At 24.1% G+C, this 16,402-nt stretch overlaps 1 protein-coding gene and 1 pseudogene across 1 annotated transcript; both read right to left on the bottom strand.

The window, feature by feature from the left end:
* Positions 1-1,198: 1,198 nt before the first annotated feature.
* Positions 1,199-11,742, bottom strand: LOC113556669 (protein FAN-like). The gene is made up of 18 exons (XM_026961762.1): positions 11,409-11,742; positions 10,678-10,872; positions 9,725-9,818; positions 9,553-9,666; positions 9,267-9,449; positions 8,866-8,937; positions 6,965-7,158; positions 6,486-6,648; positions 6,240-6,394; positions 3,913-4,091; positions 3,716-3,847; positions 3,427-3,600; positions 3,066-3,351; positions 2,761-2,991; positions 2,133-2,221; positions 1,923-2,064; positions 1,593-1,702; positions 1,199-1,397 (listed from the first exon to the last, which is right to left on the bottom strand). The coding sequence occupies exons 1-18, from the start codon at positions 11,423-11,425 to the stop codon at positions 1,297-1,299; spliced, it is 2,631 nt and encodes an 876-aa protein (XP_026817563.1). The 5' UTR covers positions 11,426-11,742; the 3' UTR covers positions 1,199-1,296.
* Positions 11,743-15,408: 3,666 nt separating this feature from the next.
* LOC113559270 lies at positions 15,409-16,402 on the bottom strand (annotated as a pseudogene).

Raw genomic sequence — 16,402 nt, 5'->3', positions numbered from 1 at the left:
ATACTGAATGGCCATAATAAATAAAATAATCGATCACAACCAGCCAAATATTTTAAATAACGAATAAAAGTGATTGTCCTATGACGACTACGGGTCATCGTCGGAGCTGAACGTCAGTAATCTTTATTCTATGCTGTCAGTGCGCCGTGCCGCCGTGCCCGTGCGGTATACTGATAAATTGTCGAAACGTACCGACCATGAATTAATTGAATTAAGACAATAATATTATACTAAATGAGTCCGAGACCTTTAATATTATGGGTATGTAGTGTATCTTAGACCTTAATATTTGATGCCATATCGAACATAATATACGATTTGATACAATCACGCGTAATTACAACATCTTGAAAATTGTCATCATAAACATAATATTTAATATTGTATATGTATTAGTGACTGGACGTGCCGAGGTGGAGGCAAAATTTTAAAAACATGCCACATTTTACATTTGCACATCGATGCATGTATTGTATTGTATTAATTATTAGTAGTGGCGCCAAAGTCCATGTTGATGTATGGACAAAACAAAAATATTTTCCATACATCAATATAGACATCTTAAATTAACTATATAGATATATTATCGCTGCAGGTGATGAAATATCATTTATGTAATTATATTAATTATTACGTACCGTGTTGGTTGAATTTTAAATAAATAATCGCCAGCGTAAGGTTTAGGGGGCTCCGGGGCGAAACGTCCGCAGTTCATTGTTTCACAGGGCTTTCACCGTGACAAAATAATTTTGTTTCTGTAATGGTTAAAAATATTATAGTTGATATTACCATAATGTAGTGGTTCTAACTATGCATAAACCAGCATAAATGTAATGGCAAAAACCAGTTTTTCTTATTAGGCTAGTGATTATAAGAAACTAAGAAATATAGTACTATGAACACGTCGAAATAATTTTTCTTTGTTTTGGATTTATGTATGTAAATATCTATGCAAAAACTACAATAAAATAAAAATACATTTCAAATATGTAAGAATATAATCTAGGTCATAAAAATGATATCTGTTATTGGTAAATTATAAACATATATACCTCGATAAATGTCATGCACACTTCTATAAATTGAAAATAATTATAAAAATAAAACATTTGAAACAATATTTCAAATGTATTAATAATTTATAACAATATTTATTAAAATATTTTTTAATTTATTTAAATAAAAATATAATCATACATCAACAGTTGGTTTAAGTATTTCTATACAAACTAGATATAAAAAAATTAAATATATATTAATTGTTTATAATTTGTTATAATAGTAACATTAGAATTTCTAGATATTAAAAGATGTTTTCCACACATAAACCAAACGATCTTTACCAGTAGTAGCAATCATACTCCCGTCATCAGAAACATCCATATTTAACAATGCACCTGACAAATTAAAAATAATATATTAATACAGTTAAAATATTTTTTTATATGATTATAATACGATTTAAATATAAATATAATTCTTATAAATTAAATTATACGCAGTATATTATAATGTATTTATCTTATTTTTTTTTACCTATAGTCTATTTCACAACTACTTAAATTATTCTTAATTTATATACAATTATTTACCAGAATGTGTTGGAACTTTTTTAATAAGTTCAAATTTTTCCAAGTCCCACAAATACATGACTCCATCTTCACCGCCAACAAAAACATGATATCCATCCCATGCTAATGTTCTATAAAATACAATTTTTAATTTATTTTTATGATCGAGTTTTGAAATCTGTGAATTTTTAAAAGCAACGCACATTTTGAAAAAATCAAATTTTATGTACAATGTACATACATGTATAACAGTTTTACATGACGTATATTTATCACTAATTTGAAATATTTTAAGACTTGAAATAACCCTAATGTATAGTTTCAGTATGTTTACAAAAATACCAATCTTACTTTAATGGACATTGAAGAGTATTAGTATAAAGTTCTAATCCACTATCAGAATCAAACACTTTAAAACAGCAATCATCAGAACATGAAATAAGTTTTGAGCAATCACGACTAAAACTCAATTTATTTACACTGTCTGAATGTCCTGAAATATAATTAATTGTGGATTTTATTAGTCTAATACAACTAATAATTGATGAAATTTAGTTATACCTGGTATCTGTTGTATAAATGAATAGTCAAGGAAAGACCATAAAAAAATTTCACCTACATCAGTTCCAGTGGCTAACAATTTGTTATCCCTGTAACATATTATGTAAATAATATTTTAATATAAAAAATCTTATTATTGTAACTATAGAGCAACACATGGGTGGATAGGCCATTTTTGACCTACCGGTAAATTTTAAAAAGGGACCTCCACATTAAAAAAAAAACCTAAAAAGGGCCCCATTACCAAAATACGAAGGGAGGGCCCATCGGGAAATGTCCGGTTTCCCAATAGGCCTATCCACCCATGGAGCAACATGTTTTCATGTTAAAGATGTCAATAATTTTGTAAAATTAATAATATAATAAAATAATATTGTGAAAATGCTATACAGTTTAAAAATAGGTATTAATTTTTTTTTTCTAATAAAAATATAATAATTATTTTAACCTATTCAAGTTTTGATTACATATAATTCTTGACAACATATTTTGTGTTTATAATGTTATTAAGTTTATTAAATTTAATAATTCTTAAATCAATGAATTCTAATTAAATACAACCACCTTCCACAAAACAAAATCTTAAATATCTACTAATTTTGTTTATCTAAAGATAATTATCACTTACATAGAAAGAGCTAAACTTGTAACTTTGTTTTCATGTTCCAATTCAGCTTTAAGAGAAGTTATCAACTCAACTTTAGACCATGGTGCTTGTGGAGTCTTCCAAATACGCACAGTACAATCTAAAGAACCAGTTATTAAAAATCCGTTTTTAGACCAAGCTAAACAAGATATAGAATCTTCATGCGCTCTAAAGTCATCGGTTATACGACAACAATCAATATCATAAACAATCCTTTTGATTAAAAAAATATATATATTAGTTAATTAAACCATAAAAAATTGTCTATAAGAAATAATCATAATTACAAAGATCCATGCATGGTAGCAATTAGTGCTGTTGATGTATACATTGATGGTAAAATAATATCATTAAATTTAACTGGAAAGCCCTGTACAACAACACTTCTAATTTGTTTCTGAGTTGATATACAATGAACCTTAAGCATAGCATCATGTCCAACTGACCAAACTGTTTGCATATCTTCACTAATTTTTACACTTGTAGCTGTATCTCTGTGTATAGTTGTAGTAAATAATTTTGATATACTCAAATTATTCCAATTCCAATACTGTTCTATATTTGGTAATAAGCCTAATAAAAAATTGTATGTCTATTATAGTAAAAACTGTTATAAAAAAAAAATAGTCAAATAAAATACAATATTACCAAACTGTTGGAAATCTTTAATTAATAAACATGTTTTGGGTGGATGTGGTTTTTCAAATATCTGTTTTGGTATTTGACCAAACTCCATAATTTGCACCTCCAATGCATGTCTTTGGTTCCAGTCTCGGACATTGTTTAAATCAATAGCTCCCTCATAACATAAGTAGTAGAAAACTAGAAAAAATAATATTAAAAAGATTGATAATTTAATGTGAATTTCATGTGACACTTTAATTAAATGGTTTTTAACAAGTTATTATTTAATGTTTTTAATTTAAATTAATTTTACCATTATTTGCTTTGATTGCTTCTGTTCCATTTTGTTTATAACCAAAAATAAGATCTATCCAATGATGTAAATTATTGGATACATAATCACTTTCTAAAGCTTGTCTTAATTTAGAAATAAAGTCAACAGGACCTGATAGAAAAATACATATTTTAATTATTATTAAAAGCATATAGGTAAATGTAACTTTAACTTACTACTTGCCCACTGTGGAAGTTCAACATCGCCAACTTTGCGACCATCATGTCTACTTCCAAAATCAATACCAAATTTATTAGTTAAAAAATCACCACATTGATCAGTGTCATAAAATTCTGGAACTAGCTCTTTAAAGTCTGACATATTGTTTAACACATTTCTCCAAGCATCTGATATACTTAAAGAAAAAATTTTATGAAATTTTATATAATTCTATCTCCTAATTATGATTATATTAAATTGTTTATTTTAAGTCCTGTTTAGGTCAGGATATTTATCAAAATATATCACCAACATTGATTTTAATTAAAAACATGGTTGGCGACAATGTCGGAAACATTTATCATTGGTTTGGATACGGCTTTAGATACACGGGTCTAGCCGGTCTAGGACATTTCGGCACGGGTCGGGGTGTTCCGCCGCAAAGATATATCGGCGCTGAAAATTTTGGCGCGACATTTTTTTTTTTTAACATATATTTGGTAGGATTGTACTATTGACGATTTTATTGCGATTCTTTTTCATAATAGTAATAATTAATTTAAAAATAAAAACGCCGCGCCGAAACAGCCGTGTCGAAATGACCGATTCCCTATATACACATTATATTTCACCACTATTCATAATTTTAGTATTATATTATAAAAAAAAAACAAATAGCTAAAAATAAATAATTCCAAAATACTTTAATACTGCCCTACTAAGCATGAATGCATGATAGTTGTAACTTGAAGAATACGGAATAACAAGAATAGACTATTTACAACATAGAATCAGTTCTTTTCACACCTAGTAAAATAAAATAGATAGACAATTTGAGGCATAATTAATGGTATTATTTTTATTTTTATGAATGTATCAATTTAAAACAGCAACAAAAACTTAGAAAATGAATAAATTGTGTTTTACTAATAGATGTACCTATAAAAGTTGTTTGAGATAAATGTATTTTTCAAGAGCAATATTCAGCTTGATTTTTAATGAAAAATATCTATAATGACTATATCTCAAAAATTGATGAACTTTGTAACATTCCTGTTTTTACATTGTAGAAAAACAAAACAACTATTAAGACATGTCCGTCTATAAAATAGGAAATAGTGATGATAAATATATGAGTATTAAAATATTTAACATAATTTTTTCATTGTAATATTAAATAGAATGATGTTAATATTGTGACAAAAGTTTTGAACTAAGTAATAAAATAAATTTTTATAATTTGTAAAATAATATTTCTAATGCTGATTATTTCAATAAATAAAATTATATATTCATAGTTTTTAATGTAACAAATAATTAATAAAAGTTTAAAAAAGTTATCATTACTAATTAATAATGCCGTGTAAAATTTATTTATGGAACTTGTTATTGATGAATATAAATATATATAGATTACATAATTAAGTAATAATATAAAGTATCTTTTATTTCTGTAATAAGTGATAGTAAAAAGATTATTCTATAAGTTTTCTTGAGAAAAAAAAATGAATATATTTTATACTTAATCAAATAGAATATCAGATATAAAGGTTTTAGAAAAATAAAATTATGAACATGCTATTTTTATTAAAACTAATTCTTCAAAAATTAGTTGCCGAAAAGTTTACTATTTTTTGGAAAGATACTTAACTTGATGCCCAATGATATAATTAACTTACCGCTACCCATCTTTAAAAAAAGAATTAACCACTGGCTAAAATATGAATATGTGTGTAAAACTAAAAATTGTATGTAACATACTAATTTAAAGCTTGTGATTTATTGGAATTATTTATGTGATTTATTTATGAAAAACTCCTTATTTGTCTTTTAAAAATGTAATATGTACCTTAAAACAATAAGAATTATTTGTAATCTAAGATAACCCATGGGCCTCCACACGAGTTTTTCTCAGTGAGGACCATTAATCTTTCAATATTAATTTAAATAAAAAAAATTTTCTAATCAATTAAGTACTTAGAGCAGTATGTTAAACTCAAAATATCAAATGGGCTAAACATATTGAATAGTTTACTACCCACATGAAAATTTAACAATAAAAAATATTATTTTATACAAATTTTTCAATTTTATTCTTTACTTTTACAAACACAGCAGGTATAGCTGAATTAAAAAAAAGCTTTAAAAAAATTAATATTAACATTTAACAATTTTCTAAGAATTTAAAATAGTTGTGATACAACATTAATATTTTAATATTATTTGTTTTTTGTTCATTAATATTGTTGCCATGGGCCACAAAAAAATAAGCTGTGGGCCGCATGTTTGACATGCCTAACTAAGAAAAAGAGAATTATTCATTATTAACTATTAAGTAAAATACCTGTTAAACATTCGATCTGGATGATCAAATCTACCGTTTTGCAAACACAACATATATTGAGGATATTTGCGCACTAAATAAAACAAAACAAATCCAGGAGTTGAATAATGAGATCCATACAAAAATTTTGGTTCATTCATTTCATTATATCTATCCTATAAAATTAGGTACATTAGTTAATAAATAAATGCACAAATCATAATATATATATATATATATAATTATATGTTAATTGTTATTTAAGACCTGAAGCTTTAATAATCTTTCTGGATTCAAGGCACCAATGGGTTTAGTAAGATCACGGAATGTATTTGAGTTAGTTAAATCTAAGGTAGATGATTTGTAATCTGCTACAACCCATGGAAAAACAGGATACTGTGTCAGATCATTAACAGTCCTATCAGCCAAACTAAAATATAACATATTTATTTACACGATAAATTCTACTGCATAATATTAACAAAATAAAATATAAACTTGGGATCTAATAATATTATGATAAACATAAATAATAAGAAACAAATATAAGTACATTATTTATGTATAATGTACATAACATAAATAAAGTTTGTTAACATTACATATTTTTTTTTAAGTACATAATATTATAATTTTGAAATGTTAAATTAGGCAATCAAAATATTACTTTAATATACTTGTACAATAATTTTGTAAAAATATTAATACAATATACACCAAATTATAAAATATATATGTATAAATACCTGTTTAAGTATAGTAAATAATCATAGTTAGACAAAGCACCATTTTGCCATTTTAATGTCATAATGCATCTTTCGCGTTTTTCCATTTTAACTTTTGACTGATTTAATAGATTATCATAAAGATTATCTCGTATTTCAGTATTTTTAAATGTCAAGTACAGCTGTTTATTGAGTTCATATTCAAATTCTAGACCCTGAAATAAAATGCTATAAGTAAATATTTCTATGACAATATAAACCTTAATGTCATTATAGTTATTCTACAAGCAATTATAAATTTATAACTGTATTAAATATACATTAGCACTATGTATAAAACAATATTAGTTGTGTAACACTGTAACTAAAATAAATAAATAATACATTTTCTTGTAATTGATAAGACTGGGAAAGTTAATAATTTTTTTTTTAAATTAAGTTAAAAATCAAATTTAGACATTATGAACACTTCAACTTAGTTAACGATTACCATCAACTTATAATTTAATTTAAATTAATGTTTTAAGATAATTTTAAAAAAAAATTGTTTTAAATTATTTATAATTACTAATAATTAGTTAATTTATAAAATGAGTGTAAATATTATGTATGTATTTTAAAATCTACACTATAAACAAAACTTTATCATAATTTAGAATTGAGGACCATCTATATTTAAAGTTGAGTGCAAATGTATAATTTTTAAAATAAATATGATTAATAAAGATAATGAGAAAAAACATGCTACTTTTACTACTTTTAAGCGAATATATATTTTGCATGATAAACTTAATGACATGAAGTTAATGTTTCTTTTATAGTTATTATAATCACATTATATTTTATTAATTCTAGAATTAATGCTGAAACAAACAATCACTAAATCAATCAAAGTAACTAAATAATTAATAGACTAACCAATCAAAGTGAATACCAAGTATTGAATACTAAATCATAATGAAGCAGTGAAATAAGTGGGAAATAAAAAAACTGTTAAAATGTACAATATACCTATATAATAAATTGTACCTTTAGAATGAAGATAAATTGAAATGGCCACAATCCATGATAACTGTTTTAATAACTAAAAGCTAATACAATATATTATTATTATTATTATAATTTTTAGGTACATATCTATTAATGTCTACGGGCTTTTTGTTTTACTTAAATTTCTATATATCATTAGTAGTAATTTATTATGATAAATTATTTTTTTTATGAAATTTTTCATAAAAATTTAAAATGCTTTTTTCCTAGTAACTTTTTCTAAAAACTGTAATAAACAAAAATATTTTTTTGGATAATAAGACAATTAAAAATTAACTTAGTTAAGATATTTAAAAATGTTTATTATGTAAATTTTAAATTAATATAGATGAAAATGAGTTACAATAAAATAAAACATTTAGCAAATAGAACTATTATTAACTATTAAAAAAAAACATTATTAGAATATACTTCATAACTATGTAATTAATCCCTAATTAGTAAGGATATATCATATGAATAATTAGTTTTAAATTAAAAATACTTTTTTTTCAAGTTTTTACGTGTACAAACATGAAATAGTTAACTAATATATTATTAAATTTGTCATGCAATGAAGATTAGGCTGAAACCATAAGATACATACAGCTGTTAATAAAAAGATTCATGGTGAAGATTTTATTTCAGCAATACATTTTCCTTCAATAAAATATCTTGGTTATAAAATTAAATAAATAGAAAGAGAAAATTTTTATAATTAAACAAAATAATTGTTAATGATTTGATAAAAAAAAATGACTTAAAGTATTATCTTAAGAATTAGATTGGTAAGTATAAAATAATGCCATGTTAAGTCAAGCTGCTGCAAAAAAATAAATATTATTATTATACTATAAATATCTATTAATTAATTAAAATATGATGATACTTACAACTTGTTGTAACAGAAATCTTCTTTTAATGATTCGTTTTATTTCGGACAATTCAATTTTTAAATATAAAGTCTAAAAACATAAAAATGTTTATAATTTTATATATATAATATACAAATTATAAAAAAATTAATATTTTGTTTAAATTCAAGTATAAAGTTGTATATAAAAAAAAATACATTTAACATTTATTGTATTTAATATTTTTATATATTTTAATAGTATTCAACATACAGTACTCTAAACTAAAACATAAAGTAGGTAATCCACTAAAATAATGTTATTTTATCAGAGATCAGTTTTAATAAATATTATGCTAAAATAAATATCCCATGATCTAAAAGCAACCCCACCTATGCATTTAAATAATGAATAGAAAAAACATTTAAAATTGAACTTACCACTTCATTGTTGTTGAAAGGTTGGAAATATACATGTAAACTAGTCAATACTATTCTTCCAGAATTTATACTAAGAGGTGTTATTTTCTGACCTACTTCTTCCATTATTATATTTTCACCCAATTCTAACCATGTTGGATCAAACTTGATAAGTGTTTGTCTACCATATGCTATTGCGGCAGCCTAATAATATTCAATATAGTCAAATTGAATATTAAATAACATAATAAATTTATTCATTTAATACTTAATAACATTAATCATTTGTTAAATATTGGTTATTCACCATATGTCTATGTTCTGCAGTTTGTAAAGAAGAAGCTCGGTGTAGTTGTAATATAAGGGATAAGCAATCCTCTACTCGAGCATATTTTAAATCAATTCTGAATAATGATAATTCCTAGAAAATTTAATGTTTAAATATAAAAGATGCTCAATGCCAACATATAAATACTTACATTAATAAACTTGTAAGGTTCTAACACATTATGATCTAACATTTCAATGTACTGTTTGCATATAATATTTAATATGTTTGAATCTTCATCTGAACTAATTATATGAAAAAAAAATTATAAATATAACATTAACAAAAATATAAATGTATATCATATATAAATACACAAAATTTAAAATAGATAATTAAAAAATATGATACACACATGGTATTCCCCGCTCCCCCCATAAATATATTCTGGATCCACGCCTAAAGATTAATGATATTAAATATAAATTATTTATTTTCTCCTTCTTCTTTAACAGCTTAACGGTCCATTAAGGACCTACACTGCCACTAGTAAGCCTCATCATTTTTTTCTGTCCAAAGTCCAGTCTAACATTGCATTCTCATCAGATAATGTCTCATATAATTTTCTATGGTGTCTTTCCATCTTGTTTTTGGTCTTCCAAGTGTACATTTTTTATTTATTAATCCTATCAGAACATTATTTAATAAATCTCCATCAGCTCTCCACACATGTCCACGCCACTCTAGATGTTTACACCTTATATATGTAAGCATATTTGGTTTTTCATATACATCATATAGCTCTTTATTGTATCTCTTTTCATGACTTCCTAGGTTGTCATTGTACACCGGTCTAAATATATTTCTTAGTATTTTTCTTTCCCATATAATAAGTTTTCTATTGTCGTATTTTGTCGTAGACCAAGTCTTACACCCGTAGGTTACTACTAGCCTAAGGTAGCTTGTGTACAAAGTAATTTTTAACTTTCTTGATAGCAGTTTTGATCTCAATAACTTATTTATGCTTGTTCAATTATTTATTTTACTTTTAGTATTATTAAAACATTTATAAATGAACACACTCTTTTAACGTTGTATCAAATACTAAATAACTTTTTAAAAACCTTATTATTTATTTAACTAGGTAATCAGTCCCTCACATACCTCTTAGTAATGGATCCACATTGTGTAAACGGTATCTTTAAAATTGGTTTATGATAATCTTTTGGATCAAAAACTAATGATAATGAACACACTTTAAGTCGTCCATTAAGCCATGTATCATTCTTGGTAATTGATAATGAAGCAATGTAATCTTCAAAATAGTACTCTCCTGGTTCCAATAGCAGTAATGAAAATCTATTAAAATATTCATTAATTAATTTCATTCTGATAAATAAAGAATATATTTTTTTTCCAAGTTTTAATATTTAAAAAATATGAATATTAAGTGTTTAAGATATATCAACAATGTAATGTGCATCAATAATTTATAATATAGCTTATTGAATATAATGTACTTAAAAGTACTTACAAATCTATAATCTTCAATTTAAATTTGTAATTATTAAATGAATTCTAATTAAAATTTGATTGTTTATTTTACTAATAGTTGTGGTCTGTAGGTTAATGAGAGGAGACATTATAATGGGATTAAAGGCATGGTATAGAATTTATTGAATAAAGTTTCAATACCGTTTAATTCTATAACTGATTCGTCATTAAAAGTTACAGAATAGTTAGTGGGGCCTAAAACAAATCAACCACTAATATAATTCCAACTAATTGTTTATTTTCCTGCAACCTAGAATCTTTTACATCTGAATTTTCGTTGTCCATTATTCTTGTCTCCTTTTCTATTCTAAATTATGTAATACATATTTTTCAATAATTACCTCTCCTTATTTTCCATGGTAAAGTGTGGAAAACCCAAACACAAGTTGTATTCTAATGTATTATAATATACATCTGAGTATCGGACAATGTATATTATTATTTTTAGGTGATTTTGTAATACATAAGTTATAACATAATTAGGAAGTTAATAATTGCTTATAATTAAATTTTTACTCTCAGTCAAATATGAGTATAAGTATTGTACCTCAATTATCTATCACAGACATTATGAAACACGATTCACAAAAATCACTACCATATTATGTATACTAGTATACTAATAATTAATATTAATAATTATTATTTAATATTAATCATAGTATACACCGATTACCATGATAAAATAAATAAATAAAAATTATATCTATTTTGTCATGCCGTTACGCTGATTACTGAAAAACTACGAACTAAGTTCTAAGATCATCATAAATACATTAAAATGTTTTTTCTTAAAAGATAATAGGTATAATATTTATCACTTTCCAATGTCTTATCTCTAAGGATAACAAACAAAATCATACTAACATTATATTACAACCATTGTACTTGCGTATGTGATTTAAAAAAAAATGTGTGTCTTAACTTCATGTTTAAATTAATTTTTACTGTTGATATGCAATGTGTATAATTGCGTTTTCCACCATTATGCACTTAAGGTACTTTCGTGACTAAATAATGTTGTTTATATTTTAATCACGAGTATTTCAATGACTTTAAATTACCTAAATTTTTTAGGTATTTTTCAGTTTACTGCACAGTTTTTGCTTCGAGCATAAAATGATGTATGAACTCGAAACACAAGTTTTTCATTTTTGTACGGATAGCCGGATAGATGACATTTTTAAAACATAAATGTCACTCAATGTACGATTTAATATATTTGGTCAAAAACTGATTTAGAATAAAAATTCCAGTTTTCGTTGTTTATTCGTATTCTTATTCTTTTAAAAATTATTTGGAATTTTTTACTTCTGATCAAAGAACCAATTAGATCCAATTTTTTACCTACAACCACCCCGTTCAAGTAAAAAAATTTAATTTTTACAACTTCGAAAACTGTTGTTATCATGAGAAAATACAAGTAAAATCAACACAGTTATTTATTTAATTCAACATCGAAATTACTTATCCCATACCTATTTAATTCTATAATATACCCATTGGACACCATTTAGTGATCTAACATTGAAGTGGAGATTATGTATCCACTTTTCCAGTATTCTTTGATTTATTTAAAAAATAATAATTTAACAGTTTATTATACTTTTAAAATAATTAATTATGTCTTAGTATATTAAAAACAGTAATGTACTTTGAACACCCTACTGTTAAATTATTACGTGATGTAACATGATATAAATAATCGTAAGACACTTAGATTTTAAATAAAAATAATCGATAAAATTTGTTATGATTTGGTACGTAATTTTATAGTGTTGAAAATGATTTACTTTTGTACTATCTATTATAAATAAGATTAAAATAATCTGTATTTTTTTGTTTATTAGTACACTTGGTAAACAAATTGTACACAGTAAACGACCTCCATGCTTCATCGGTATCATACCTCCACTGGTGGCTAGCACACACGAGTGTGGCGTCGTAAACTCGTAACGACTAACGAGTAACGTGCAACAAGTTTCGAAACACTATCGGCAGTGCCGTATTGTTTAGCGAATTAACGAAACAAAGCAAATACGGCGCAACGCTACTTTAGTGCTATACAACATTTTTAAGTCAATAAAGTATGTAGCTTATAACTAAAACAAACATATTTTCAATACGAAATTTGATTTTAACAATAATATGAACGAATATTATTATACATACAACATACCGTTTCCGTCTAGTTTCCTCGCCAATGAAAAATATTCAAAGATATTTCATCCAAACCATTGTAGCCTGTAGGTTAGAAAAGTTTTTTGCTGAACCATATTTTTGTCTGAATAATATATATACCGAAAGTATGGTAGGTTAAAAGAAAATATTTTATGCAACAATAAAGATTATAAATATTATATTATACTTGTATTTTAGATAAAATATAAAAGTTGCACTTCCATTATTTTTAGTTTCATCATTTTTTAATGTTATATTTTCGTACAAAATTATTTTTGTATCGCATAATTTTAGAGTAAGATACTTTTAAAATATTTTTTATAAAAAATTTTAGAATATTTTAATATCGACAGAAATATTTTTGAAGTTTTGTAGACATAGTAGCATTAACATAGAATTACACATTTAGTTTGAATATTATTTGTACTAGTGATTACTGGTTAGTAAATAGTAACAAATAAAAATGTGGCTGTGCATTTTTATGTATTAAATAACCTTTAAAAAATGTATTAGTTTCAACAAATTTACTATAAATATGTAAATATAGTATAAAAAAATCTATTAAATGTAAAATGTTTTAAATTAAAGATATTATTATTTAGTAAAACTTGCGTGCATAACATTTTTTAAACAAAATTTGAATTAATTAAATAGTATTTAAATGTGCATAATAAGTAATAAAAATTGTATTGCCCTAAAAAGTCTAAAAGAGACATAAATGCATATAATAAATAAAATTTACAAAATAAGTTTGAAAATTGAATTTATTAATACCTAATTTGAAATAATTGAACTATGATTATAGAAGATATGTCTATTAGTGAGCTTAAAATAATATATTTGTTAACAAATTCATAGATCTACTAAAAAAATAATTTATATAATGAAGTAAAAGTCTAATAGAGCTGACTGTGAATGAAAATAAAACCAAAGTTATGAAGACATGAAGTTATTACCAAACAACAATCATGTAAGTAATATAGTAATCAAAGATATACATTTAAAAAAAATTAACCAATTTACATAACTAGATTCTACCAAAAATGCAACAAAAGACTAATCCATAATCAAGTAACCAAATCATCAAGAAAGAAAATGAATCTTTTAATCTAACTAAATACCTCATATCTAAATTAATAGAAGAATTGTGATGTCAAAGAAAAAATATGTAATTATCAGTATTGTATATAAATATAAGTATTAATATTGTAGATATGAAAATAATAATGATTTATAGGTAATTGCATTTGTTCTAAGAATAAAAATAATACAAAGATATAGGTAATATAGTATGGGTAGTATGGTTATACTACAATATTCTATATTATACCTATCTATATAGTTGTACAAGAGTCAATGATCGAAAAAAAAAAATAATGATACAATTCTACCAAGATGAAAATACTATACGTGTTATATACTATTTAATATTTAAGTAGATTGATAATTAATGTGCTTAGTATGGTTTCACTTAACACAAACTGGTAAATTATTAGAGATATATTTTACATTTTCTCTCTATACTAACAAAACTATAAATTATATAAAATTTTAATGTTCACGCAGATACTTAGAAATGGATTAAGGTAGGCATAACTAATACTTTAAGAACTTAAGAAAATTGAAAATAGGTTTGGTAAATTAATACATTGGTTTTACTTAATGCATATTTGTTATTTTGTTTAAAAATGTAAAAATATATTTTAATATAAAAATCAAAATAGATCCAACTTTCATTGGTATAATCTATTTTCACCTATTTTCTAATTTTTATTTCAGTTTCTTTATTATTAAACCTTTTTTTCAAAAATAATTTCATCATGTTTAAGTAGATTTTTCAATATTTAAATGGATGTTATTGTTATATTTTATATGATTTGATTATACTCTTTTGAAATATGATAAATGTCTATCATAAAAATATTTCTAATGATTTATAACCTTTTTTGATACCTATTTATTTATTGGTATAACAAAATTAGCATAATTTTTTGTTCATCATTGTAACATTGACCAAATTTTAATAATTAATTGTTAAGTATAAAGTTTTAAGAAACCTTTTAATGTATTTTCTTATTTTTTAAATGAGAAACAAACAACTTAAAAAAAAATCAATATAAATCAGAGTAATCAGACTTAACTACAAGGTTTGTAAATAATTTAACAACATTTACAACTTTTACAATATTTAAAGCACCAGTGTTTGGCGTTTTCTTCGTTGAATTTGCAATAATTAGAATTACAATATGCACAGAGCTCACCTTGATGGAAACATTGATGATTTAATTTTACTTTGGGTTTTTCAATTGGTGAAATAGTACTTGTTTTATTTTTAATTTTTGTAATGTTTGTAATTCTTCTTTTTATTGAATCCAATATATTATCTAAATACATTTATATTACAAAAAAATAATAAGTTATTTAAGTTTTTAGTATTAAGTGTGAGGCATATTTATAATATCTATATTTATTGAAGCAAATATAAACATATTTACTTAAATTGTCTGTTTGGGAATCATTGTATTTAGTTCATGTTTTGGTTCATTTTTACGGTTTAGTGGAGAATTTGTGCTAGAAAATGCCATTACATTGCTGAAAAAAAATTGCTTAAATAATTTATGAATATTGTTTTAATAGTAATTTTTTGTTTCTACTGTTCTTGTGATTTATCGCTGTTTTTAAATTCAAAATCGTTATTCAAAATATAATCTCCTGAATATTTCTGTTCATTATTATCTGTCATGTTAAGTAAAGTGTTTTCAACATAATCTTTAAACATTTCTGTAAAGTTATTGATAAATATTTTGAGTACATTTTGTTATTGGCATACTACATTTATGAATATTTAATTTTTAAATTTTTCAACACCATATTAATTAATATTTAATTACCCATTTCTTTTGTGAGTGATTCAGCTTGTAAATAATGGCTTTTATTTAAAGGTGTATTTGATTTAGAAAGTTGATTCCTATATTTATAGAGAAAATCATACTTTGATAGAAAACTTAACTAGTGTTTATTTTTCTAAAACTTACATGATAGAAGAAGTTTGAGACCTTAAATTTGATAAATGATCATGGTTTAATATTCGAACCATTGAGTAGTGTAAAGAAGGCAGAATTAACATTAATACAAAAAAAAGTTTATTTTTCAT

Source organism: Rhopalosiphum maidis, chromosome 3, assembly GCF_003676215.2.
Source record: "Rhopalosiphum maidis isolate BTI-1 chromosome 3, ASM367621v3, whole genome shotgun sequence".
Taxonomy (NCBI): domain Eukaryota; kingdom Metazoa; phylum Arthropoda; class Insecta; order Hemiptera; family Aphididae; genus Rhopalosiphum; species Rhopalosiphum maidis.
This window is presented reverse-complemented; position numbering and strand designations above follow the sequence as displayed.